Source organism: Equus caballus, chromosome 27 (assembly GCF_041296265.1).
Source record: "Equus caballus isolate H_3958 breed thoroughbred chromosome 27, TB-T2T, whole genome shotgun sequence".
Lineage (NCBI taxonomy): Eukaryota > Metazoa > Chordata > Mammalia > Perissodactyla > Equidae > Equus > Equus caballus.
In genome coordinates this window covers 17119989-17146904 of record NC_091710.1, presented here as the reverse complement: position 1 = coordinate 17146904, position 26916 = coordinate 17119989, and the positions used below count along the sequence as shown (strand labels likewise).

Below are 26916 nucleotides of genomic sequence, written 5' to 3'. Positions count from 1 at the left end.
CACCACATCACCAGGCTGGCCCCTGGGCAGGGGCCCGGCACACACCTTCCGTTCCACGAACGCGTGAAGCGCACGAAGAGACCCCCTCGCTCCCCGCGCCGCACAGCTGTCCCGCCACCTGACGGGCACCTCTCCGCGCACAAGCCTTTCCTCAGGGACACGCTCGCCTCCCACCAGCCCCCAGGCCCACGCCCCCAGGTACCTCTCCCAGATGGAATCATCTTCGCGGGCGCCCTGGTCGTCCGTGTCCGGCGAGCAGGAAGAGCGGGAGCTGAAGGAGGGCCTCCTCAGGCTAGCGGCCGTGGCTGTGGACGGCCCGGGCTGCTGTGCCCACCGGGGACACGGAGCGGCGTCCACGGACGCCGGGGGAACGGACGAGCCCGGCCCGGGAGAGAGCAGCACCACGCGGCCGGACTCCGCCAGGCTGGGCTCTGGGCAGGCAGGCGCGGCTCGCCAAGGCCTCCCTGGACGGCGGCACAGCAGCCAGGCGCTCCCAGTGCGCGCCGCCGCCCCCAGGCTACCCGGCCGCTGCCCCGCCCCGCCCCCCTAGGGCGGTGGACTGCGGACAGGGACAGGGACAGGGACACCCTCCTGGGAGAACTCCTGGGGCCCCGCCCACACGCTCGCTCTCGGGGAACTGCAGCCTCCTTGGGTCTGACTTGAACGTCACACCCGAAACCATGCAACGTCTAGAAGAAAACATAGGCAGTATGCCCTTTGACATCAGTCTTAGCAGCCTATTTTCAAGTACCATGTCTGACTGGGCAATGGAAACAAAATACAAAATGAACAAACGGGACTACATCAAAGTAAAAAAAAATCTTCTGCACGGCAAAGGAAACCATCCACCAAACCAAAACACAACCTAACAACTGGGAGAAGATACTTGCAAACCATGTATCGGATAAGGGGTTTATATCCAAAACACAGAAAGAACTCATACAGCTCAACAACAACAAAAAATCAACAACCCAATTAAAAAGACGGGCAAAAGAACTGAGCAGTGACTTCTCCAAAGAAGGTATCCGGATAGCCAACAGGCATATGGAAAGGTGTTCAACATCATTAGCGATCAGAGGAAGGCAAATTAAAACTACAAGGAGAGGTCACCTTCCTCTGGTCAGAATGGCTCTAATTAACAAGACAAGAGACAAGTGTTGGAGAGGATGTGGAGAGAAGGGAACTCTCCTACACTGCTGGTGGGAGGGCAGACTGGTGCAGCCACTATGGAAAGCAGTATGGAGTATTCTCAGAAAACTAAGAATACATCTACCATATAGATGATCCAGCTAGCCCACTGCTGGGTATTTATCCAAAGAACTTGAAAACACCAATGCAGAAAGACACATGCACCCCTAGGTTCACTGCAGCATTATTCACAACAGCCAAAACTTGGAAGCAACCTAGGTGCCCATCAAGGGAAGAACGGATAAAGAAGATGTGGTATGTATACACAATGGAATGCTACTCAGCCCTAAGAAACGATGAGATCCGGCCATTTGTGACAACGTGTATGGACCTTGAGGGTATTATGTGAAGTGAAATAAATCAGAGGCAGAAAGTCAAACACCGTGTGATCTCACTCATAAGTACATGATAAAAACAATGACGAACACGCACAGAGCAACGGAGACTGGATTGGTGGTTACCATAGGAGGAGCGGGGATGGGAGATAGCAAAAGGGGCGATGAGGCTCACATGTGAGGTGACGGACTATAATTAGTTTTTGGGTGGTGAACACGACGTAATGTACACAGAATTCGAAATGTATTACAACGTACATCTGAAAGCTACGTGATGCTAGAATCCACTGTTACTGCAATAAAGTGAAATAAAATAATATAAAATAAAATAAAACAAAATAAAATAAAGAAGTGTAGGAGCCTCAAGAGGCTAACAGGCTTTTGAAAAGTTATTCTAGGGATTTGTATGGCTTAGCTCAGGGCGGCAGACACCAGCCTGAGACGCAGCTGTGACACAGCCACCAACTTCAACTAAACTCTATTCCGCCTGGAGGGAAATCAAAACTACTGTAATCATAATTTATTGAAGGCTTCACTTTGTGCCAGATCCTGTGCCGACTGCTTTGCACCAACTGTCTCATTTAATCCTCACATCCGAAAGGCAGGTTACCGTTATTCTCCCCATTTTCAAGGTGAGGAGGTGGAAGCAGAAAGATGGCAATCTGCCTGCCATTCACAGAAGGATTCTCTAGGTAATGACATGACTTTTGGACAAGATTTAAAGGTTTAACACATTACAGTGAAGAAGCAGATCCCAGTATCACAGAACGTGAAAAACACTGAGTCCTGCCAAATGTATGAAAACACTAACTATGGATCCTCACAATCTCTTGGCCTGTTTTTTCTGATGAGGGAAAACCCAGTGTGAAAAACCGTTGATGAGATGTCTGCAGAGGAGGACTATGTCTGGTCTTTAAAGCCGGGAACTATCCCAGTAGATTCTGAGTCAGTGGGTCCAGAGTAGGCCTTGAGGGTCTCTGTTCTTTTCAAAAGCCCCACAGGCTACGCTTCCGTGCCCTTGGAGTTGGGAAGTACAGTCATGCCCTACATCGGGACGTTTCAGTCAACAACGGGGGTCCCATAAGATTAGTCCCATAGAGCCTAGGTGTGTAGGAGGCTCTGCCGTCTAGGTTTATGAACTCCGTGGTGCTTGCACGATCACGCGATTGCCTGTCCATGACGCACTCATCACAACTTAGCCCCACTGTTAAGCAAAGCATGACTGCACTGCCTTAGATTCTACACGGTTCCAGACCCTGCACTGTTTAGATGACCGCACATGCAGAGGGCACCGTGTCTGAGGCAGAGAGTGGCTGGAATCACAAAAGCTCTCGACGGAGAGTCAAGGAAAGGCGTGCTCTGCTTACACGACTCTCTACTTTTCTCTGTGTCTGAACTATTTTACAGCTAATCTACTTTGTTTAACCAAGCAGCTTTGCCAAGAGGATGTTACCAACAACTACTAAACAAACCAATGTCAACCATACACATTAAATAAGCCTAACCCTACTAGCCTACTGAAAAGGCTTTTATTTCCCTGGGATAATTTTGACAGCATTGGATTCTTTTACCAAGAGCGGCCAAGTCGAGGGAGATTATTTCTAAAACCACAGTGCTACAGATGACGTCAGTAGCAACTGCAAGCTGGAAAGGAAACAAAGTTGGGTGTGATCCATTCCAGTTCACACGTTTCACCAGGGCCAGCCTCCAAGCCTTGAAGACTTATGTATGCATTTATCCATTTATTTAATCAACCACTACTAACGCCTACCAAAGGCCAGACACTGCTCGAAGTACTTTACGGATATGAAATATCCTCGAACCTTTACACTCACCTACGGAGTGTGTATTATAATCATCCCCGTTTTACAGATCAGGAAACTGACACACAGAATGGTCCAGTAACTTGCCCAAGTTCACACAGCCCGTGGGTGGCAGAGCTAGGACCCACTTGACAGAGTCTGGCTCCAGAGTCCACGTTCTGAATCACCACGCTTAGTCTCCACAAACCTCTAGAAAGCGCCAGGCTTAATGGAAAAGTTCTGTTTTCCCCACCCTACGCTCCCTACGCGACCCCAGTCTCCAGGGCATTCTTTCAGCTCCTCTGACAGGCCATACGCCTCCCTTGCCCTGTCCCAAAACTCTCCCGCACAAGTCCTCCTTTTCTTTTAGGCATCTGCTCTCAGCTTCAACATCACCGCCTAAGTCACAAAGTCTAACAGGAAATGCTGCATTTCTCAGCACTCAACACAAAATTGCTTTTACGTATCTCCTAGGTAATTAGTTGCTGCCTATCTGTCCTTTCCACTAGGCTGTGAGGTCCGGTACGTCCAACACCCTGTCAATCTTGCTCACCAAGTGTCCAGACCACTGAACACGCACCGACCAGAGGAAAGGAAGGACTTGTCCCAAAGTCAACTCTCCAGACTTTCTGTGGAAGGAGGGAACGAACGGAGCACCCTCGAGCCTCACGCTTTCTTTGCCAGACTTTCAAGTGTGGGACACATACCTGTGCTCACAATGCTGCCCGGACAGCCCCCACTGCACCCCTAACAGGTAGAGTTCTGCACAGTCAAGGCCTTTGGAAAGCACTGGCTCTGCACACAAATATGATGTGGCCCTCGACAGGCCACTTCCCCTGAACCGGCCTGAGCTTCAGGGGCACAACAGGCTTCAGGAAAACCCCAACGGAACGTAGCCTCGAAAAGAGGGAGACCTGCACTCCTCAGAACGCATCGAGACCAGTGTCGTTACCGACGTCGCGTCTGTCCTTCCAAGAAGCCAAGACCACGGGTGCCGCTTCAGCGCCCGACTCCCGGGCACCGCATGCCCAGGCTGGCCCCTGGGCAGGGGCACGGCACACACCGCCTCTTCCACGTACGCGTGAAGCGCACGAAGAGACCCCCTCGCTCCCCGCGCCGCACAGCTGTCCCGCCACCTGACGGGCACCTCTCGGCGCACAAGCCTATTCCTCAGGGACACGCTCGCCTCCCACCAGCCCCCAGGCCCACGCCCCCAGGTACCTCTCCCAGATGGAATCATCTTCGCAGGCGCCCTGGTCATCCGTGTCCGGCGAGCAGGAAGAGCGGGAGCTGAAGGAGGGCCTCCTCAGGCTAGCGGCCGTGGCTGTGGAGGGCCCGGGCTGCTGTGCCCGCGGGGACACGGCGCTGCGTCCTCGGACACCGGGGGAACGGACGAGCCTGGCCCGGCAGAGAGCAGCAGAGCGCGGCTGGCCAACGCCTCCCAGGCCTCGCAGGACGGCGGCCCAGCAGCGGCGCGCTCCCCGCGCGCGCCGCCGCCCCCATGCTCCCAGGCCGCTGCCCCGCCCCCCTCCGGCGGTGGACTGTGGACAGCGACAGGGACACCCTCCTGGGAGAACACCTGTGGCCCCGCCCACACCCTGCTTTGGACCTTCGCGGGGCTGCAAGGTGCACTGACAGGGACGCAGGGTCCCTACTATGCTCGCTCTCGAGGAACTGCAGCCTCCTCCCTCGGGTTTTGCTTGAATGTTAGATCCGAAACCATGCAACGCCTACAAGAAAACATAGGTAGTATGCTCTTTGACATCTGTCTTCGCAGCCTATTTTCAAGTACCACGTCTGACTGGGCAATGGAAACAAAATACAAAATGAACAAATGGGACTACATCAAAGTCAAAAACATCTTCTGCACGGCAAAGGAAACCATCCACAAGACCAAAACACAACCTAACAACCGGGAGAAGATACTTGCAAACCATATATCGGATAAGGGGTTAATATCCAAAATACAGAAAGAACTCAGACATCTCAACAACAACAAAAATCAACAACCCAATTAAAAAGACGGGCAAATGATCTGAGCAGTGATTTCTCCACAGAAGAGACAGGGATGGCCAAGAGGCATATGGAAAGGGGCTCAACATCATTAGCGATCAGAGGAATGCAAACCACTACTACAAGGAGATGTCACCTTCCTCTGGTCAGAATGGCTCTAATTAACGAGACAAGAGACAAGTGTCGGAGAGAGGATGTGGAGAGAAGGGAACTCTCCCGTACTGCTGGTGCGACGGCAGACTGGTGCAGCCACTATGGAAAGCAGTATGGGGTATCCTCAGAAAACGAGGAACACATCTACCATATAGATGATCCAGCCAGCCCACTGCTGGCTATTCATCCAAAGAACTTGAAAACACCAATGCAGAAAGACACATGCACCCCTAGTTTCACTGCAGCATTATTCACAACAGCCAAAACTTGGAAGCAACCTAGGTGCCCATCAAGGGAAGAATGGATAAAGAAGATGTGGTATGTATACACAATGGAATACTACTCAGCCCTAAGAAATGATGAGATCCGGCCATTTGTGACAACGTGGATGGACCTTGAGGGTATTACGTGAAGTGAAATAAACCAGAGGGAGAAAGTCAAACACCGTGTGATCTGTCATAAGTAGAAGTGAAAAACAATGACAAACACACACAGAGCAATGGAGATTGGATTGGTGGTTACCTGAGGGGAAGTGGGGAGGGGAGAGAGCAAAAGGGGCGATGAGGCTCACATGTGAGGTGACGGACTATAATTAGGTTGCGGGTAGTCAGAAGGTTGCGTGTTCAAATCACGTCGGGGTCAAGGTTGTGACTTCTCTTTAGCAAGCGATGTAAATTTTGTCTGCCACCTCCCAACGTCGGACTCTCTCTCACCTTTTCTTTACTCCCAAGGGAGTTCTGGTGAACAACTCAGCGATGGACAGGCACCTAAGCTCGACGGTAAGGATGACCTAGAAGGGAAGAAAAACCCACACGAGCTGAAATTTACGTTGTTATGTTCATTTCCTTATCTGGGCTGTGCTTCAGAATTGACATTAAAACAGGGCATGAGGAGACTTTGTTAATGAATTTACCCTGGCGTGAAAGTGGTTTTATTGGGTCCCCAAATGGATATGGCATGGTGTCCCTGGGTGGATATTTGTGTCACCTTGATGAAGAAGTTAGTTTCCCAATTCTCTTCTCCTCCTCCCACCCCTCACACACACACAATTACACACACACACATTTTTCATGCTTTGAGTTTCCTTTGTCAAAAGCCCCTGAACACTGTGGTTAAAGGGAAAATACCGTGAAGCTGATGAACAATTTATGTTGAGGGTGTGGTCCTTGAACTCTCTGAGAGTGGAAAATTATCCTGACGTTTACCTCCTTTTTCTTAGGATTCATCTAATTGCGTCTCTCCAATAGGACTATGAAACAATCAAGTTCCACATACAAACCAGTTGTCGTAACCTGAGAACGAGGAAAAACCCAAGTTTGCAGAAATGGAGATCTTTGTGGCTTTGTCAGAATTAAGCTTTCACTGCGTCAGCCTCACTCCCCATTCAGTTTAAAACCTGTCCTTTGCTGAGCTTAAAGAAATAATATAAAGGCTCTTCTAGGTACGGTTTTTAAAAGGCACAATTGATGAAATCTTCAAATCGACAGCATAGCACTTGCTTTGAGGTCCAAGTGACTTGAACACCCAACCTTCGGGTCCAAAGTCAGATGTGCTATCACCGTGCCAGGAAGTCACAGACACCAACCCTTTTCATATATTTAACGTATGCTAATTTCTCAGTTGCCAAGTTCGGTATTTACTATCTATGTGTCCAGACAGTTTGGGATTCCTTCTAGGCTCCTTGTCCTTTCATCAGGAGGATGTACAAAAGCAAGATGAAAAGGTGGGAAAAGTAGAGAAAAACTTAGAGCAGACTTGTGGATGGGGGCTCAGGGAATACTTGCCTTTAGCAACCGCAAACAACCAGCTCTCCCTGGGGCTTTTGAGGCTCTGGCTACGCTCTGAGCTGGTCCCGCCCTTTTTCCAGGACTTCTGGTTCCAGCTGCCATTGAGCTTTACTCAGAAGGAATGTGAGGTGGGACTGGGATGGGGAGAGTTCCCTTTGGCAAGGGAGCGTCCTAAGGACCAGCAGGCGCCTGGGGGAATTTCTACCCACGGGGGAAATGGGAGAGGAGCCAATGGAAGCAAACGCTTGGAGTCGTTTGTCTTCCCGGGAGTGGGTGTTTGGGAGCAGCCTGGGTTCTTAGCTGGAGCCCTGTCCTATTTGGGGGACACAAAGTGGCCTGGGGACCCAACCTGTCCACTCCCTCCCTTCCTACCTTCACGTTCCTGAGAATGGCCTGCAGGACTGACTCCCCATGTCATCTGCTCAGGGACGGTCATGCTTGACCCTCCCTCCCTCTCATCCCTACGTTCAGATGCCTGGAATTTAGCTGGAGCTCTGAGAGTCCGGGTCTTCTGTAAAGAGAAACGTGGGCGCTGCTGTGGGAATGGGCTCTCTGTGTGGTGGCTTCGCTTCTGAAGGTTTTCTTCTCTTTAGAGTGACCCTAAGAGCAGTTTTCCTAATTTGTTTCCCAAAAATTTCCATAATCTTAATAAGTCTTACATACACATACACAGACACACACACACACACACACACCATGTTCTAGGATGTCCAAGCACTGTTTTAGTTGCTGGCGACAGGTCAGAGAACAAACGAGACCCAGCTTTCAGGGAGGCATCAGTCTCAGAATGTACCTGAAGATATTTGACACCTGACAGGCACAACACATAGGGAAGCCTGAGGAGACGATGATGTCTGGATAGGGCTTCTCTTCCTTCTAGCCCTTCATACAAGAGTGTACTAGAGTCGCACCTATGAAGATGACTTTGGTTTTTCTCTGTTTTATTTTATTTTAGCGTGTGTGTGAGTGAGGAAGATTGGCCCTGAGCTAAGATCTGTTGCCAATCTTCCTCTTTTTTTTTTTCTCCCCAAAGCCCCAGTACATAGTTGTATATCCTACTTGTAAGTTAGTCTATTTTTTTCTACGTAGGACGCTGCCACAGCATGGCTTGACAGGTGGTAGGCAGGTCCACGCCCAGGATCTGAACAGGCGAAGCCCAGGCCACCGAAGCAGAGTGCTCGAACTTAACCACTATGTCACTGGCCGGCCCCGCTCTCTATTTTAAAAAGAGGATGATTGCTACTTTCTTTTCCTCTTAAAGAGTAAAATATGATTTTTTTAAATACAGGAAATTTGGAGGAGAAAAGTTAAAATTACCCATAATCAAACATCTCAGAGAAATCAAGGCTGTTGTGGTGATGTACAGCTTCCCTCGTATTTTTCTATATCTGTATATCCTGAAACATTGCTTTCTTATAAAAAATTTTTTTGTACAACAATTTCCCCAGTAGTACTATACTGACAGGTATTACCTATACATTTAATGTGTATTTTCAAAACAGCTTTATGAAAGGAAGGAGGGAGGGAGGCAAGGAGGGAGGAAAGAAACTCAAGAGAGAAAGAAAAAGGTTGCCAACTGGCTACCCCAGTGGAGAGCCCAGTACACTTCCCATCGCAAAATCCTGTACAGCCGGATAGCCAGGAACCGCAACCAGTGTTGCCTTCCCAGGGTTCTTGGCTTACACTGAATATGGTCCATTCATTCCACATTTCTGGGTGCGGGACATTGAATTGGTTTCTTTTCCAGAAAATCTGAAAGATTCCTCATTAGTCACTCGGGTATTAGATCATATGAAAAATGGAAATTTCCAAAACAATTAAGTCACACAACTTTTTTTTTTTTTACCCCCAAGAAAAGAGATTTCTGGTGTGAAGCATGTAGAAGCTTCTCTCATTAAAACCCCTGGAAAGAGGCGGCTGGGCCTTATCGGGGAGTCCATAAGCTGTGCTGGTTGTGGCTCCTCCCCCTAGTGAAATCCAGTTCTTCTTCCTCTTCTGCTTCGAGCCAAAAGCCTTGCACATTGTAGGGACTGAGAAGACATTGAAGCTACTTAGAGAGGAAGGAAAGCAACTCAAGTCTAGCCAAGAAGAATGTCAAATTGCCCATGGTTGCGAGGGCTTCTAGGAGCAACCAACTGGTTTCCTGGGCCCTTGGTTACCCACTAGCCTCGGAATCGTCAGGCTGAGAGCAGGTTCCAAGGTGTCCTTTAGGCTCTGCTAGTTTCAGCTCTGCACAGGTGGAGCATCTGCAGCATTTTCTCCAACCCAGTGGGGCACAATTTGGGACACACTGCTGCTTCCTACATCAGGGCCACGGGCCACCTGACCCTCAGTTCTTGCCTCTGCAGAACCGAGATGCAGAAATCTTTGGTTTCTGGGACTGAGACACGGGTCCTTGATCCTCTTTAGCTACGTAAGGGGCTTCTGGGTCCTCTGGAACTGTCCAGCAACTGACGGACAAGAAATGAAACTAGGGGTGGGATTCAGGGTTCTGGCCCAGAGTCTCCTGTTCTTCCAGTTGAGATGGGACTGAGTGAGGATGCCAACCCACTAGGATGAGCCTTGGGAGCAAAATGTAAGGGGGTGTCTAAAACCTCAGTAATCAACATCAATAATATTTTAGTTGTGATGAAATACACGCAACATAAAATTTTCCACTGGGACCATTTTTAGGTGTACGGTTCAGTGGCATTAAGTACATTCATACTGTCATGCAACCACCACTACCATCCATCCACACAACTCTTGGCATTTTGCAAAACTGAAACAAACTCCCCATTCCCCTCTGCCCTAGCCCCTGGCAACCATGCTTCTACTTTCTGTCTCTGTTTGGCTGCTCTAGGTGCTCTAGGCTGCTTTAGATTCATGCTCACAAAAGTCCTGAGAAGGCCCTAGAATTTCGTCTTTGGCTGATCTCCAGGCTCAGTGCAAGTGAAGCGAAGTGAAGGAAGTGGAGGCAGAATTGTAGATGAACGGAGTATTGAATGAAGACCCAGGCATAGAGCTAACCTGCAAAGAATGAGAGTTTCTCTCTCTCTCTTTTTGCCTCCTGACGTTCAAGAAATCTCTGTCAAAACACTAGCTGAATGCAAGCGAAAGGAACAGAGACTTCAGAGACCACCCAGGACAAAGAATACAGACTTTACAAAAATAGTTTAGAAAAGACACTAAACAATCAGCTGCAGCCTACAGCAAGCAACAGAAAAACCCTGAACGGGGGATGAACCAGATTTTCAGGGTTACCACATTCTACTATTAAAAAAATTCATTTTCAGCAAAATGTTGTGAAGCATGCAAAGAAATAAGAAAGATGATCCATTCATATAAATCAACAGAAATTCTTGATGAGCCTGAGTGTATAATCTTTATTTTACTCTATAATTATAGGGATATACTGGAGCCAGAATTTCTAACTTTTTAATTTTTAAAATTGTAATTCAGGGGCTGGCCTGGTGGCTTAGCGATTAAGTTCACATTGCTTTGCTTCAGCGGCCTGGGGTTTGCTGGTTCGGATTCTGGGCGCAGACATTGGCATTGCCCATCAGGTCATACTGTGGCAATGTCCCATATACAAAATAGAGGAAGATTGGCACAGACGTTAGCTCAGGAACACTCTTCCTCAAGCAAAAAAAGGAAGATCGGCAACAGATGTTAGCTCTGGGCCAATCTTCCTCACCAAAAAAATAAATAAATAAAATAAAGCTGTAATTCAAGCCTAGAGAAAAATTGTAATAGTAAATGAATTCCCATATTCTCCCCATCTAGACTTACTAGTTTTTAACATTTTGTTGTATTTGCTTTGTAGGTATATAAATTCATACACATATACACACATATACATATATTTATATGCAAACATATATACATATTATTTGTATTATTGTCATTGTTGTGAATCATTTGAGAGGAAGTTGCAGACCTCATGACACTTAAGCCCTAGACGTTTTAGCATGTATCATGATAAATTTTAGCATGTATTATGCTAAAGAACGAGGCATTCTCTTATATAATCACAGCACAATGGTCAAATCTTGGAAATGTAACATTAATACAACAATATCTAATATATACAACATACTTAGATTTTAAAAATTGGCCGAATAATGTCTTATACAGATTTTTTCCCTAATTCAGCATCCAATCCAAGATTATGCATTGCATTTAGTTTTCATGTCTCTTTAGTTTCCTTTAACCTGGTATATTTTCAGCCTGCCCTTGTTTTATACTACATTGATGTTTTTGAAGAATATAGGCTCACCGTTTTTTAGAATGATCCTCAATTGGGGTTTATCTGATTGTTTCTTCACGATAAGATTTAGGTTATACAGGATTTTTTTTTTGCTAGCGAAAATGCACAGGATAATGTATCCTTCTCAGGAGGAAATTCTAAAGCAGTGGCTGACATTCCCCAATATGCTGAAAAAGACGTTAAGGGGTTTGTACACCCTGAGGAAAAAAGGGAAGCACTTACTCCCTCAAGATAGTAACAAGTACTAATAGCCAATATTTATTGAGTTCTTCTTCTCTCATTTAGTCTTCACAATAACCCATGAGGTAGGTACAATTATTATGCCTATTTTGCACATAACAAAACTGTAACTCAGGTTAAATCACTCTTTCAATGGCACATGCCAGTGGGCTTTGGAATTGGGATTTGAATCCTGGAAACTGGCTTAGCAACAAAGCACTTAACCATTATCTCTGAAAGATTACTAGCACTTCACTAAGAAGGCAGAAGAGGTGTGGTAAATAATGTCACAGAAATCATTGCCTTGGTTGGGACCCAGCTGGAGGAAAGAAACAATCAACTGGAAGAAAGTTTGAACACACTAAACAAAAAGAGTGAATGGGGGAACTGCTGACAAAAATCACCTCACCGAGGGGAAGCAGCACAGGCTCAAACTCAGCCTTCAGAGCACAGTATATGTCCTTCACTCAGCGAAGCTGATGCATGGGTTTGGAGCTTCAACAAAATTAGAGGTTGACAGGCAGGGGAGAAAGAATCCTTCACCTACAACTACTCAAAGCCACGCATCATTCCCAACCTGCTCGGGAAGCTAAAAGACTCTACAGTGAATGCAAACAAATACCATGACCTCCACTCACTTTAAGAGAAGAATTCCCTCACTATATAAATAGTGCTCAGATAAACAAGATGAGTCAAAGAGAACGCACCAAAGCAAGCATTTTATATAAAGAGTGGACCCTGAAAGATCTGTTTATCTTCAAAGATGATTAAATTGAGTTCTATTTATGGTTGACCAGAGGTTTGGACCAACCCTCCCATGGAGTACAAGCTAAATAAAATAAAACAGATGGTTGAAGCCATCAGAGAGCTACCCAGGCAATGAAAATATGCAGAGACAAGATCTAGAGGAGCCAAAGGAGGTTGAGCTCAACATTTGGGGCCACATTTCTCTTTAAGAGGATTGCTAATTACAAAACCTAAAGTGGTAGCTAAGAGGCTGAGACACTGAAAAGAGCTTTCAGCAACTTCTCAGGGCTGGAGGGACAAAAATCAGAGTCCAGGGCTCACCGTGGAGGATGAGACCTGGTGAACAGTGCAGGCTTTTCACTCGGACCACTGAGGGGCTGGAGCGTAAACAGGGTGAACGAGACATAGACCAGACCTCTCCAGGACGGAAGTCCAGCTCAAACCTTGATTGTCTATTTCTCATTACGTCATTTTTACCATTTCATTTTTAACTTCTAATTTATTGATTATCACTGAATTTGGTGTTGTCAGTGATATTTTAATTTTTCCACATATTTCATGATTTCTCATATATACTTTCACTTGCTATTTGCTTTTTAAAAGTTTCCAAAATTTATCTAATTTATTTTGAATATTTTTATTTGCTCTTAAGTTTACTTTTGAATTGATTATATTTGCATTGTTTTCTTTCTCCTATATTCTTTAACATTTTTCTTTTGTTTTCCTGAAATCTGAAATATTCAAACAGTTTATCTTTTCACTTTCTTTTCTAATAATGAAAATATTTAAATGATATTATTTTTCCCCTGAATATTTGTTTGGCTTTCTTTCATGAATCTCGACATGGTAGACTCGTATTTTAAAATGATTCAATAGAAATATAATAAGATTTTCTTCATTTTTATGAGCAAAATGACCAAAAATAAGTATGAATCTAGAATATGTGAACACTAAAACTTATTTTAAAAGCATAAGTGATGCTACACCTTAAATATTAACAGTCAAGTTTACCTTGAAAACTTATTTTAAAATTATAATTTACTTGGCCTGATAAAAATGCAAATAAATGGAAAGAAGGAAAATTTATAGGTCAATTTTGTGATTACAAGGCAATAAAATTTATAATTAATACTGAGTCAACTTATATACACAAAAAATAAAACCCCAAATACTGAGAAATTTAAAATTAACTTTTTAATAGTAATTGAGAAAATATGAATAAAAAAGACTCAGGAGTCTGTTTTGTCATGAAAGAAAGACTCATAGCAGCAATAGTGTAGCAGAACAAACTGTTCCCTAATAAAGGATATGCGGAAAAGTTAAGGATAATGATGATAAATGTAAATAATAGACGTGATTTATTGAGTGACTCTCAGAGGTCAGGATACTTTTTTATTTATTAACTAAAACATATATACAAACACTCCCCTCTGGATATAAATGCACTTTTTAACGTATGCAGTTACTCATTCTGGAGTTTGAAACAAGTTGAACAGTGGAATTTGTTAGGAAAGAAGAATTTCTGTGCTGGATGTGAAGACGCTCCCATTGATCAGCTCACCTGCCCTTTCCGACTTTGGACCTTCCATCTTTGAGTTTGTGCTTCCTTGCTTTGGTTTAATAGATGCAAAACATTCAGGGAGAGGAAATAAAAGAGCACAGAGTCACTTTTCCATTTGGAGAGAAGCTGATGCAGAGAATCAGATAGGGCAGAACTGCTAATGATTTTTACAGAACCTCTTTGTGGAGATGAGGGGGAGGTTATCATTGAAGTGTCCTCTGCCCCTTACATCCTTACATAGCGTGTATCCTCCTGGATGAGCTCCTTGCAGAATAGGGGAACACATCTGAAGGCATCGCTTTTACATTGATGGATCCTCTGCAGCTCATAGTGTAACCAAACTCACTGGGTTCGCCTCTTGGCGAGTGTGGAGCTAAAAACACTACCAAGGATGAAGTGGGTAGAGAAAAAGGTTTATTGCTTGCTCAAGCAATGGAGAACACTGGGGATAGCTCCCCAAACAGTGTCTCTCCAAGCTTAGTGCTGGTGGAGACTTTGTACATCAGAGTGCACAGGATATGTTACAACTGTGTAACAACTGGGCTCAATCAGGGCACAAGTACAGATCATTACATAATGAGTTCAAGGCACCATTTACATAACAAAGTCAGGGTACCATGACATAGCAAGTTCAATGGAACATGCCATTACATACTGAATTCAAGGAACATGTCATTACATAATGGGTCCATGGTAAATTTTGGTCACTTAGAGCTGGAGTAATTTATAGGAGTCTTGCAGCAATTGTGTAAGTTTCATTGTAGGATGGCAATGTCTGCAAAAAGGGGGACATCAACCTCTGAAAAACTGCTCATTTATTTTTCTCCTTGTCTGGAAAACATTTGACAGACCATGTTAATTACGGATCAGATTCTCAGTAACCCTTTTCTTGCCTGGTTTATGGTCACAATAGGAGGCATAGAAAGGTCTTGGGAGTCCAGACAGTGCGACTGAATTGGAAATGGTTTGGGGCTAGAAGTCATAGGGCCCATCTGTTCCTGAAACATTAAAAGATCCAATTCACCTGGTCTTGCCCTAAGATACCTACTTTATGCTTTCTGATTATCTACATAAATAGCTTTGAAAATAGTCCTGCTTACTTGCTGGTTCCTCCGGAAATCTTAAAGGAGCTCTATACCTGGAGCAATCTGAGCTCAGGAGAGTTCCCACTCACACTCCTGTAATTTCATCAGGTTCCCTGGCTTAGGACTTCAGGATCCCTTAAGACCCCTCACTGGGTTAATTGGAACGAATTCTGGACATTTCAAGGATTGAGGCAAACAAACTCCTTCCCAGAGCAGCATGGTGTTTGCCCTATGAATGAAACTCCTGGGGAAAGAGAGAAAAACGTAGTCCCATAACCCTAGCTGGAGAGGAATGAGAGAATCACTAAGATGCTCCAGAACATTCTTTCCTGTGCTCTAGGCTCTTGTTGCCTCTAAGTCTGTTTTTCAGGTACTCACCTTATTTATTCTGTATGCATAGTATGGTCTTAGTTTAGTCAGCTTGGATCTGAAGGTTCAAAATTATTTCCTTACCTTGGGCAGCAAAGTGGAATCATGGCTCTTAAAAAGTGGACCTGAGTCCCTGGACACTGTCCTTCATCAGCTCTGAGATCCAGGCTTCAACACAGAAAAGCACAGAACTACAGAACAAGAAGAGGTATTAGAGAGAATTTATTTTAGAATTTTTCATTTTACAGTTCCCCAAATAAGTATAAACAACATGAAGCATTCTGTAGATTCTAAGGCACTGTGGAGTGACAAGATGCACCATTGTTTTCTGTGTCACCAATAAAGAAAAAACACTGCCAACTGAATTATGACATAATACTTTCTTATTGTTTTGACCTTTTATTTCACATTATTAATAGATCCCTTTTAGACTTATTTAGACCTACTTTTAATCATACATTTTAAAATGAGATATGACTCTCGTACTCATGTAAAAAGAAAATAAAATGGTTAAGGCATTGCTAAACTTTTCGTGTTCAGAATCCTATTCTTTTTGTGGTGAGGAAGATTGACCCTGAGCTAACATCTGCTGTCAATCTTCCTCCTTTTGCTTGAGGAAGATTGCCCCTGAGCTGATATCTGTGCCAATCTTCTTCCATTTTGTGTATGGGATGCTGCCACAGCATGGCTTGATGAGTGGTGTGTAGGTCTACGCCCAGGATCTGAACCCGTGAACCCTGGGCAGCTGAAGAAGAGTGTGTGAACTTAACCACCAGGCCAGCCCCCAGAATCCTATTCTTCTGAATCATTTTTCTATTCAGTATTGTCTGTGCCTATGTTTTTCCACCCAGTATTGTTTTCCTTGCCGCCAAGAGTATTAGTACCACAGCAATTCTTAAGTATGCTCCACTATTGTGTCTGAGATTGTTACTGAGCAAGAGCTTGTTGCCTGATGTGCATAGAAGCCAATACAATGGCACTGGCTTTGAGAGAAGAAAGAGCTTTATTGCAACGTCAACCAGCAAGGAGATAGGAGGCAAGGCTCAAATCTGTCTCCCTGAGCTGAAGCTGGGACAGACTTTTAAGGAGTTGGGAATAGGAGTAATTATGCATAACACTAGCTTGTTGGAATCTGATTGGAGAGTGGGAGTGTAACACTCTTATAAGTCCAGTGTGCTACAAATCAAGGGACCCTTCGCTTCTTATTAGGTTCCCCTCACCACTTTCTTCTCACACTGAGTTCCATAGTCAGGGAACTTTTGGTTCCCTGTGGCTTGAGGTCATCTGAGGGCAAGGTTTCCATCTTCTGAGCACATTCCAGCTGCATGTTTTGCAGTTCTTGGTCATTGCCCCTGCAAGATGACCTTGACATGTCGCTATTGATACAATAGGGCCAGTACAAATTGGTTTACGATGGTTCCAGGATTTTCTTCCAAGCTGTTGAAACCTATCCTATGTGCCTGTGTATTGGCACGAGCATGACTACTCACCACTAGCACCTGTTCAACAACAATTATAAGGTACTTTTGGATTTCAGATACGAAAATATAAAAATATTGCACCTATTAAAATCAGTGAAAACAGAAGGATTTACAGTATAGTCTTCTTTTCACGATAATACAATCACTCCTGAATCATTTCTGAGTAGCTGGTAAATTGTGTGTTCCTTGCCTGTGGTGTTTAGATTCAAGCTGAGAAGTGCCATAATCATAGTCTCTTGACTAGCTTTGTGAGTCTTGTATGGACAGTAGTAGTATTGTGGGTATCTGCACAGCACACAACAGAAAGATGTCTTGTTAACTTAATCATACTGGTTAGAATTTTGCACTTCAGCAGGTATTTATATTTTACAGTTTTAACTTTAACTTATAGGACCTAAAGTTGGCTGCTGTGTTTTTGTTGGGGAAGATGTTGATACTGTTGTTGGGAAAAATGAATTATTTAAAACAAAACAAAATAAAATAAACATACATGCATTTGAAAAGTATTACCCTCTTCGGTGGCCCAGGGTTCGCCAGTTTGGGTCCCGGGTGCGGACATGGCACTGCTTGGCAAGCCATGCTGTGGTGGGTGTACCACATATAAAGTAGAGGAAGATGGGCACGGATGTTAACTCAGGGCCAGTCTTCCTTAGCAAAAAAGAGGAGGATTAGTGGCAGATGTTAGCTTGGGGCTAATCTTCCTCAAAAATAAATAAATAAATAAAATTAAATTTAAAAAAAAGAAAAAGAAAAATATTACCCTATAAGTGCTTCGAAAGCATCTTGATGCTGACTCCATCAGGATGGGCTAAGTTATGCTATAGAATTGAACAACCTGAAAAATCTCAGAGATAACAACCAAGGTGTCTTTCTCGCTCATTCTACATATCCATATCTTCACTCCAGAATGCAGGCTGATGGAATAGTCTTATATGAGATATTCTAAGTCTCACTGCAGAGGGAAAGGAAATGGTAGATGAGAAGCTGACTCTTAAACAGGACAAAAATGCACATCTTTCTCAAAGAGGAGATTAATGCAAGTCACAGGTCCAAGCCTGAGTTCTACTGGGCAGGCAAGTATGATCCTCCTGCAAGTAGGGGCAGCAAAGATTTTGAACAATAATGTAACTACCATGGGTGCATAGTTAACATATACCTATGGAGGGACAACCTTGAAGTAATCTGTGCTTCCTTCCATACTATGCCTTCAGAATTGAGTACAGGGAAGTTGTATTAGTCAGGATTCTCCAGAGAAATAGAACCAATAGGATATTCATAGATAGATAAAAACAGATTTACTATGAGGGATTGGCTCATGCAATTGTGGAGCTGAGAAGTCCCATGACCTGCCACCTCCAAGCTGGAGGCCCAGGGAAGCCAGTGGCATAGTTCTAGTCCAAGCCTGAAGGCATGAGAACAAGGGGAGTCAATGGTGTGAGTCCTGGTCCAAGTCAGACGCCCCGAGATAAGAGTGCCAATGTCCATGGGCAGAAGACAGATGTCTTAGCTCAATCAGAAAGAGTAAATATACCCTTCCTCCACCCTTTTAGTCTACTCAGGCCCTCAATGGATTGGATGATGCCCACCAGCATTGGTGAGGGCAATCTTTACCACTCTACCGATTCAAATGCTAATGTCTTCCAGAAACACTGTCACGGACACACCCAGAAATGTTTTACCAACTATCTGGACATCCCTTAGCCCAGTCAAGTAAACACATAAAATTAACCTTCACAGAAGTTGGATATATTCCCATCTGAAAAGCTCTCATTTTTCTGTGAAATAGATGGTGGTGAATTCATTGACTAAGAAAGAGGGGTTTGGTGATGAGGTAGAGAGCTGAGGAGAGCAGTATCTGGAAAGGCTCTGAGTCAGAAAAAAGGACAACCACAGAGAAAATGAGATAACCATGGACAAGTAAAGGACTGCTAAATGATGCTAGGACCTAGCTGAGGTTGAGAATAGTAAGTGTGGAATGGCAGCTTCCCGACACTCAACTTTGTCGGGCTCTTTGCTTAGCACTTGGCACAGTGCTGCACAAAACATGCATGGTCTTTGATCTCATGGAACTTATAGTCAAGTGGGGAAGATGTCCATTAAATAGCAGCACAAATTAATGTATAGTTACAAATTGTGTCAAGTCTATGTGATGCCAGCCCTGATATCAGTTCCCCTACATTAAACCCAGCATGCATGGGGTTAAAACCAAATCACTCTTTCCCTGCTTACTCCCTGGCTCCCAGAATTCCCTATCCGCTGTGAAGACAAACAGCCAAGGTCGCCCACCTGGGTTCCTTATCATCTCCTCCTTCTTCCTGCAAGCAGCATCCCAAGGTGGAACAGAGGCAGGTGGGAAAGCTCCGACCAGCCAGGCCACTGACTCCCCCCACTCTCTACAAGCAGCCACATTCCTCACAAACCTTTAAAACCCCTCACCTCCCCTCTTTTGGGGAGGAGAGAGGAAACGAGACAAATATGAGGGCTCACTCTTGTCTCCTGGCTGATGTCATCTGAAATAAAAACCCTCTCCTTGCCATAAGCCTGGAGTTCCAGTTTGTATTTGGCCCCTCTTGTGTGGCAGGTAAAGAACCTACGTTTGTAGGTGCTAACATACAGAAATAAAAGGGTTCTGTGAGAGAATTAATTTGAATTAAGTGGAAGGAGGTCAGGGAAGGCTTCACTGAAGAAGAGACATTTGAATTGAAATCTGAAGGATGACTAGAGGGAGATGTTCTAAACAGAGGAAATGTGTAGATTAAGGGACAGCAAAGAATTTGGGATGTGGGAGATACTAAAAAACCCACGTGGCCCGAGGACACAGAACAACAGGAAGATAGCAGCAGGTAATTCAGGACTGGCAGAGCCAGATTGCAGGGTTTTATAAACTGTGTTAAGGGGTTTACGCCTTACTCCAGGGCAGAGGGCAGCCACTGAAGGGTTCTGAGAAGAGTGACATAAACAGATGAATCTTTAAATGTCCATCCTGGCTGCCTTGAACAGCAAGGCTCGAGGAAAGGCAAGATTAGATGTCGAGACACGATACAGGCGACTATGGTAATTTGGACTAGAATGACACTTGTGATACAATTGGTCTTTCCCCGATTTCCATGAAGAACTGGAGCTACAGCCCAGAGTCTCTGACACTGAGCAAAAAAGCCTCTTTTGTCTTGGTTTATGTTTGGCTCAGGGCGAGGTGCCCTTCCTGGACCTAAACTCCAGGTCCGCACAATTCTCCACTTCAGAGCCAACCTTCCTACTTCTTTTTCACATCTTACTCTTCCTCGTGAACTCATTCTTAATCATGTTTCTTCTTCTACGTCTCTTCAATCAGCCCTGCCCGTGCTCTTTATTTATCAGCCAGAATGCTTTCAACAAAATCAGCAGTAGCAACTCAGTTTACAGATTTGGGGCTTTATTCTAAGAAAGAATGAGAGATACCAGGGAAAAGACTTTGTGTATCAGGTCCTTATCCCCCCACCCCCAAATAATCATCAGACACTAAAATCATTTGGAGCGTTTGGAGCCCTATCAATCAGGTGGGGAATTATCTCCATTTTAAGGCTGACAGGAGAGACCCGCCGTTCTGCCCCCGAGGACAGGCACCGAGTCCCCGAGCCCTCTGGGAAGTGCAGTCCTTCGAGCGGGACCCCCGACCGGGCGCGGTCGCCTCCAAGTGCGCAGATGCGACTCCAGACGGAGCCTGAGCCTTCTGTCTCCCCGCGGCTCCGTGGGTCCGCGAGGTGGCTCTGTCCCTCCCGCCCGTCCCAGAGCGCAGCCCGGCGGGATCCAGCCCTGTGGCCGGAGCCAGGTCTGCAGCGCGTCGCGGGTAAGAGAAAGCGGGCCTGAGCGCGGGTCTCCGCGACCCGCCCGTCCCTGCACGGCTCTAACGCCTCCCGCCGCAGCCTGGGCCGGGCCCTCAGCTTCCGGCCTCGGCGGAGGACGGGCTGGGCCCTGCCTGAGCCCCGGCCCCACCCCTGGGCTCTGCGCGCGCTACCCCGGCGGGGTCTCCAGCCAGCTTTGAGGCTTTCTGAGCGGACGGCGTCCCGGAAGTGGGGTTGCCGCTAAGCCCTCTGGGAAGTGGAGTCCGGCAGCGTGAAGGGGGCGTGGCGCAGCGGGGGATTCTGGGAGTGGGAGTCCGGGGGCTGAGGGCTCACGGTCCCACGTGCGGAGAGCTTGGGCCCCTCCCCCTGGTTTTGGCCATACGTCTTGTCACTCCACCGAGAACGTTAAGGTGTTGAAATTTTGGGGTAGAAGGGAAAAAACGGAGTCCGTGTCTTACTCATTCCCCTTCTGTGCTTTGCCTTAACAGAGTTTTTAGCCTGCCTGTGCTTGGGGGCCAGTTCAAGGGGTTCGACTTCGAACGTGCAAGGGAATCCTGGCCTGTATATTCTCAGTCTTAAAGAGCGAGTGAGGAATCGGCTGTCTGAGAGCCCCGTCTATCAACTGCCTTGTGTTTATGAACAGCAGGGATGAACCAAGTGAGGGACCCCCGCTTCTAGTTACTGCCACCATGATCACAGGCCGCCTATGGCCGCTTGTGTGTTTAGGGTGTTTCTCATGGGAGTTTCTGCACTGTCTGGAACTGGGTGTGTGCCTGAGGCTCATACTTCACTGCCCTGATTCTTTCCTCCTTTTGCCCTGGTGTGGCATGTAGTGACTGATCTTGGTGATCCAGAGGATGGTCTTCCAGCTGTGGAGATTAATTTAGCCTAAATAATAAAGATTCCAAGTAAATTAGGATTACTTCTGAGGCCCTAGCACTTAAATGCATAGGAATAAGCCTCCTAGGAATAGAGAGAGAGGATGATGCCTCAAGGAGCAGGAATCAGTTCCAGAGGAGGGGAAGCCTAACCTCAAAATCTCTTCCCAGAGCTTCAGAGTAGAGTTGAATGATTTACACTAAGAAGCAGATTATGTATTGCTGAAAAGTCCGTGTTTCTCTCATTTGAAACAGTGAATAAGGAGGGAGTCATAGCAATAACAGGACAAAGAAGAGAAGCTGATCATGGATTATCTGATCATTGAAGTTGAGGAAGAAGGTAGGAATTACAGAAATACGCATGGAGTTGAAAGTGGAGGAAATACCCTTGATGGGAATGAACAGGGAACAGACACATGTCAGGAGAAAGCCCTGAAGTAGAGAAGTTCTCACTTCAAAACTTCAAAAGTTCAAAACTACCGTGTTTGAAAATCACCAAGTGGTCTCCTTGTGGCACATTCTCCGGCCCCATCTTCCTCTTTCAGCACTTCTGTGCTCATCCACATTCCCTCTGAAGCTGTGGAAGGGAGAATGTTCCATAGTGCTTGCTTTTGTGATAAAGGGCAGGCCACACTCTTCCACCCCCATTGGACTGTTCCAAAAGGTTGATGTATTTGTGGCTCTGTGGGTTTAACTTTTTGGTGAAAGCACTTTCACTTAATTGTCTTACCCTAGCTTCATCTGAGCTTTTTGAGTTAAGTAGAGTAGGCCTTATATATATAATTCAGCTGGCTTGCGATAACTTTCATCCTAGTGAATGTGGGAGTGAGAAGATAGAGTTTACCTCCTTCATGGCTTTTTTCCTGCTCCTTCCAGCCATGACTCCTGCTGATGCTTCTCTGCCCCAAAAGCAGAGCACAGAAGAAATGGAATCTACTGTTGAGCTCCTTCCTGTGGAGTTCCAGGCGAGTTTGGGTTTAATTTCCCTCCTCTGAAATCTTAGCTTGTTGTTCACAGTGTGTCCTCATTTCTTTCTTCATCTTGCTTCTGAGGTCCATGGAAATCCCCTCTAGAGAACTGAGCCAAAGTAATTTTTCCTTGAAGACTTGAAGCTCTGGGAACAGCTCAGGCCAGAGCTTTAAATTTGGGAATAATCTGTGTGGATGGTATTTTAAACCATGAAACTGTGATCAGTAAGGGAATAAGTGTAGCTAGAAAAGAGATGAGATCTTATTACTGAGTCCTATAGCTCTCCAACACTTAGAGTTCAGGGAGATGAAGAGAAACCAGCAAAGGAGACTGAGATGAAGTGGCCAGTGAGGTAGGAGGAAGCCAAAAGTGTGGCATCCTGGTAACCAATTGAAGAAAGTGTTTCAAGGAGAGGGGAGTGATCGCCTGGGTTAAATACTCCTGCTAAGTCAAGTAAGATGGGGCCTGAGAATTGGCCATTGGATTTTAAAATAGGAAGATCATTGGTGACCGCCAAGGGCCATTCCATGGAGCGGTAGGAGTGAAGCCTTGTTGGAATGGGTTCAGAAAAAAGTAAGAGGAGAGAAATTGGAGCCAGGGACTGCAGATAACTAGTTTGGAGAGTTTTATTCTCCAGGAAAGGAGAGAAGTAGGGTGATAGCTGGAAGGAGTAGTAAGACCAAAGAGATTTTTCCCCCCTCTAAAGACAGGAGAAATAAGAGATTGTTCATAGGTGTGTAAGATGGATGGAGACAAGAAGATGTCTAAGGACTGAACTCTGGAGAACTCCAGCGTTTAGAGCCACTTTTCAAACATTGCTTTATTTTAAATTAAATAATCCTGTGATTATTTATAACCTGTTTCACAGATGAAGAAACTGAGGCTCACAGTAACATGCTCAGAATCATAAATGGTTGAGCCCTGATCAGAACCCAGGTATGTCTGATGCTAAATCCTATGCCTCTAACGACTCTATTCTTTTACGTACATCCTTTCCCACAAAGTATTCTCCAATTAATTATGGTCAACAAAGGATGCTCATGTGACTGTCAATATAACATAAAGTATGAATCTTATCTTAGAACATTTGATCCATTTCAATGTAAAATCAGTAGATTCACTCATTCAGAACAACTTTAATTGCTAAAGGATAGCTAAATAAATGTAAAAGTCATGGCCCTAAGTACAGAGAAAGAAGGCGCCTCTATTAGAAGAGCATGAGAACAGCGTGAATGTCTACAAACGTTCAGGATATCAAGCTGAATTTCTGTAAAATCTTGGAATAGCCCAGGAATCAGTATAAATTACTTATCTGAGCCTTATCCCATCTACAATATAAGCAGTAATTAATGTTTGGTTATCATTCAGTGGTTATATTACATTTATTGAACAAAATATGTAAGAGGCAGAAGAATATAGTTATATAATATAAAAGAATATATATATATATCTTCTATATAATATAGAAGAATATAGTTAAAAGTATAGCTTTCGAGTGAGACTGCCTGGGTCCAAATCTCAGATCTGATCCTTATGGCTGTAAATAATGTTAATAATAGTACTTACCTCATATAGTTATTATTACAAGAGATAGTTCATTCAAAGGTCTTAGCACATAGAAAATAAATTATAAATGTTAGCTATTATTATTATTTTCCCTAACACAGATTAATACTTGGAAATTTTAGAATATTCCATTAAAATGGTTAAAATAAAGATTTAACCTTCAGATTAAAAGACACTTCCTCTTCTAGATTGTTCTCTTCCCCCAAGGATTACGAAGAATGTGCTTGTACTTCCAGGAACTGGTGACAGTGAAGGATGAGGAAATGGATTTTGCCCATGTGGAGGTGGACCAGCTGAATTCTGCCCAGAGGAACATGGGCCTGGATCTGAAGGTGGAGAATTGTGGAAGCATGGTATTTTGGGGTAAGGAAGTCATTTTGTAATGCAGAGTGCTTACTGAGACGTCAGCTTCCTTAACAACTAATGGCATCTAAAATGCCATAGTTTTGCTTAGGATCTGGAGAGCCCCTGATAACTTGGAGCTCAGAATTGGGCTTCTTTTCTCTTTTGGCAAGCAAAAGTTCACCATATGTGGAACTGAAAAAGGACAGCTTCGTTATATTGCTTTGAAGATTTAGAAGCTACAGTAATTCAAACAGTGTGGTATGGGTGAAAAGATAGGTGTAAACCAATGGAACAGATCAGATAGTCCAGAAGTAGACCCACACTTATATGGTCAATTAATTTCTGACAAAGGTGCAAAAGCAATTCACTGTTAAAAAGAGAATATTTTCAACAAATGGTGCTGGAACAGGTGGACACCTGTATTAAAAAAAAAAAGAATCTCAATCTATACCTCCCACTGTATATAGTAAGTAACTCAAAGTGGGTCACAGACCTAAGTATAAAATCTAAAACTATACAACTTCTAGAAGATAACATTATGGACAGTCTTTGTAACCTTTTGTAAGGCAAAATTTTATTATATATGACACCAAAAGCTCGATCCAGTAAAGCCATCTGGATCTCAAGTTTGCTTTCTTGGAAGGTTTTTAACCTTGAATCTAAGTCCTTTGCTAGATACAGGACTGTTCAGATTATCTATTTCTTTTTGAGTGAGCTCTGGGAATGGTTTCTCATCTTTCATTCCTGATATTGGTAATTTGTATCTTCTCTCTTTTTTTTCCTTTGTTGGTCTTCCTAGAGGTTTAACAATATTATTGATCTTTTCAGAGAACCAGCTTTTGGTTTCATCGATTTTCTCTATTGTCTGTTTTCAATTTTATTCATTGCTACTCTTATCTATTATTTTCTCCCCTTTGCTAATTTTGTGTTTAACTTGCTCTCTTTTATTAGTTTTTTTAAGGTGGAAGCTTGATCATTGTATAAGATCTTAATATAATGTAATACAGTCACACGCTGCGTAATGACGTTTCGGTCAATGACAGACCACAAACATGATGGTGGTCCCATAAGATTAGTACCATATAACCTGGGTGTGTAGTAGTCTATACCATCTAGGTTTGTGTAAGTATACTCTGTGATGTTTGAACAATGACGAGATTGCCTAACGATGCATTTCTCAGAATGATCCATCATTAAGTGACACATGACTGTCTAATGTAGTATGTTTCTTATTCTATCTTGATCATTAATATAAGATCTTCATATAACATCTTTATTCTCTTCTAATAGGAACATTTAATGCTATAAATTTCCTTCTAACTGCTTTAGCTATGTTCCACAATGTTTTTTTTATTTTTTAATTTTTTTGTGAGGAAGATTGGCCCTGAGCTAGCATCTGTTGCCAATCTTCCTCTTTTGCTGAGGAAGACTGGCTCTGAGCTAACATATGTGCCCATCTTCCTCTATTTTGTATGTGGGATGCTGTCACAGCGTGGCTTGATAAGTGGTGCCTTGGTCCACACCTGGGATTCGAACCTGTAAACCCTGGGCCACTAAAGTGGAGCTCACGAACTTAGCCACCACACCACCAGGCTGGCCCCATGTTCCACAATTTTGATTTGTGGTATTTTCATTTCCATTCAGTTCAAAATAATTTCTGTTTTCACTTGTGATTTCCTCTTTGACCCATGGGTTATTTACAAGTCTCCAAATTTTAGGTGATTTTCAATAAATTTCTAGTTTTGATTTTATAGTTTGATTCTGCTGTGGTCAGAGATACTTTGTATGATTTCAGTTCTTAAAAGTTTTTGAAGTTTGTTGTATTATCTATAATCTAATCTTGATAATTGTTCCACGTGCACTTGAAAATCAATGTCAATTATTGTCAGGTTGATTGACAGTGTTGTTCAGGTCTTCTCTGTCCTTACTGATTTCCCATTGGCTTCTATTGATTACTGACAGAGGAGTGTTGAATTCTCCAATTATAATTGTGGATTTGTCTATTTCTCCTTTTAGTTCTGTTAGTTTTTGCTTATTGTATACCGAAACACTTTTGTTAGGTGCATACACATTAAGAATTGTTATGTCTTCTTGGTGAATTGACCTCTTTTTCATATAATGTCCTTCTGTAACCTTGGTACTATTCCTTGTTTGGAAGTTAATTTTGTCTGATATTAATATAGCCACTCTAGCCTCCTTCTCATTAGTGTTTGCATAGTATATTTTCCCATTCTTTTTGCTTAACTTAAGTGAGTTTCTTGTGGACAGCATGTAATTGGGTCTGGTTGTTAAATCCATTCTGACAATCTGTGATTTTCAGTTGGTGTGTTTAGACCATTTACATTTAA

General features: G+C 44.2%; 1 protein-coding gene across 4 annotated transcripts in view; it reads left to right on the top strand.

The window, feature by feature from the left end:
• Nucleotides 1–26916, top strand: part of LOC138921107 (zinc finger protein 892-like) — a 101922-nt gene that overhangs the window by 67763 nt on the left and 7243 nt on the right. The window contains exons 1-3 of one of the 4 annotated variants that reach the window (XM_070253483.1): nt 22565–22653; nt 23526–23593; nt 24460–24586. In XM_070253483.1, coding sequence (XP_070109584.1) covers nt 24487–24586 — 100 coding nt within the window. In that variant the 5' untranslated portion in view covers nt 22565–22653; nt 23526–23593; nt 24460–24486. Of the gene's footprint in view, nt 1–22564; nt 22654–23467; nt 23594–24311; nt 24587–26916 lie in introns of those variants that run through there. The other 3 variants (XM_070253482.1, XM_070253484.1, XM_070253481.1) reach the window with 3 other exon arrangements.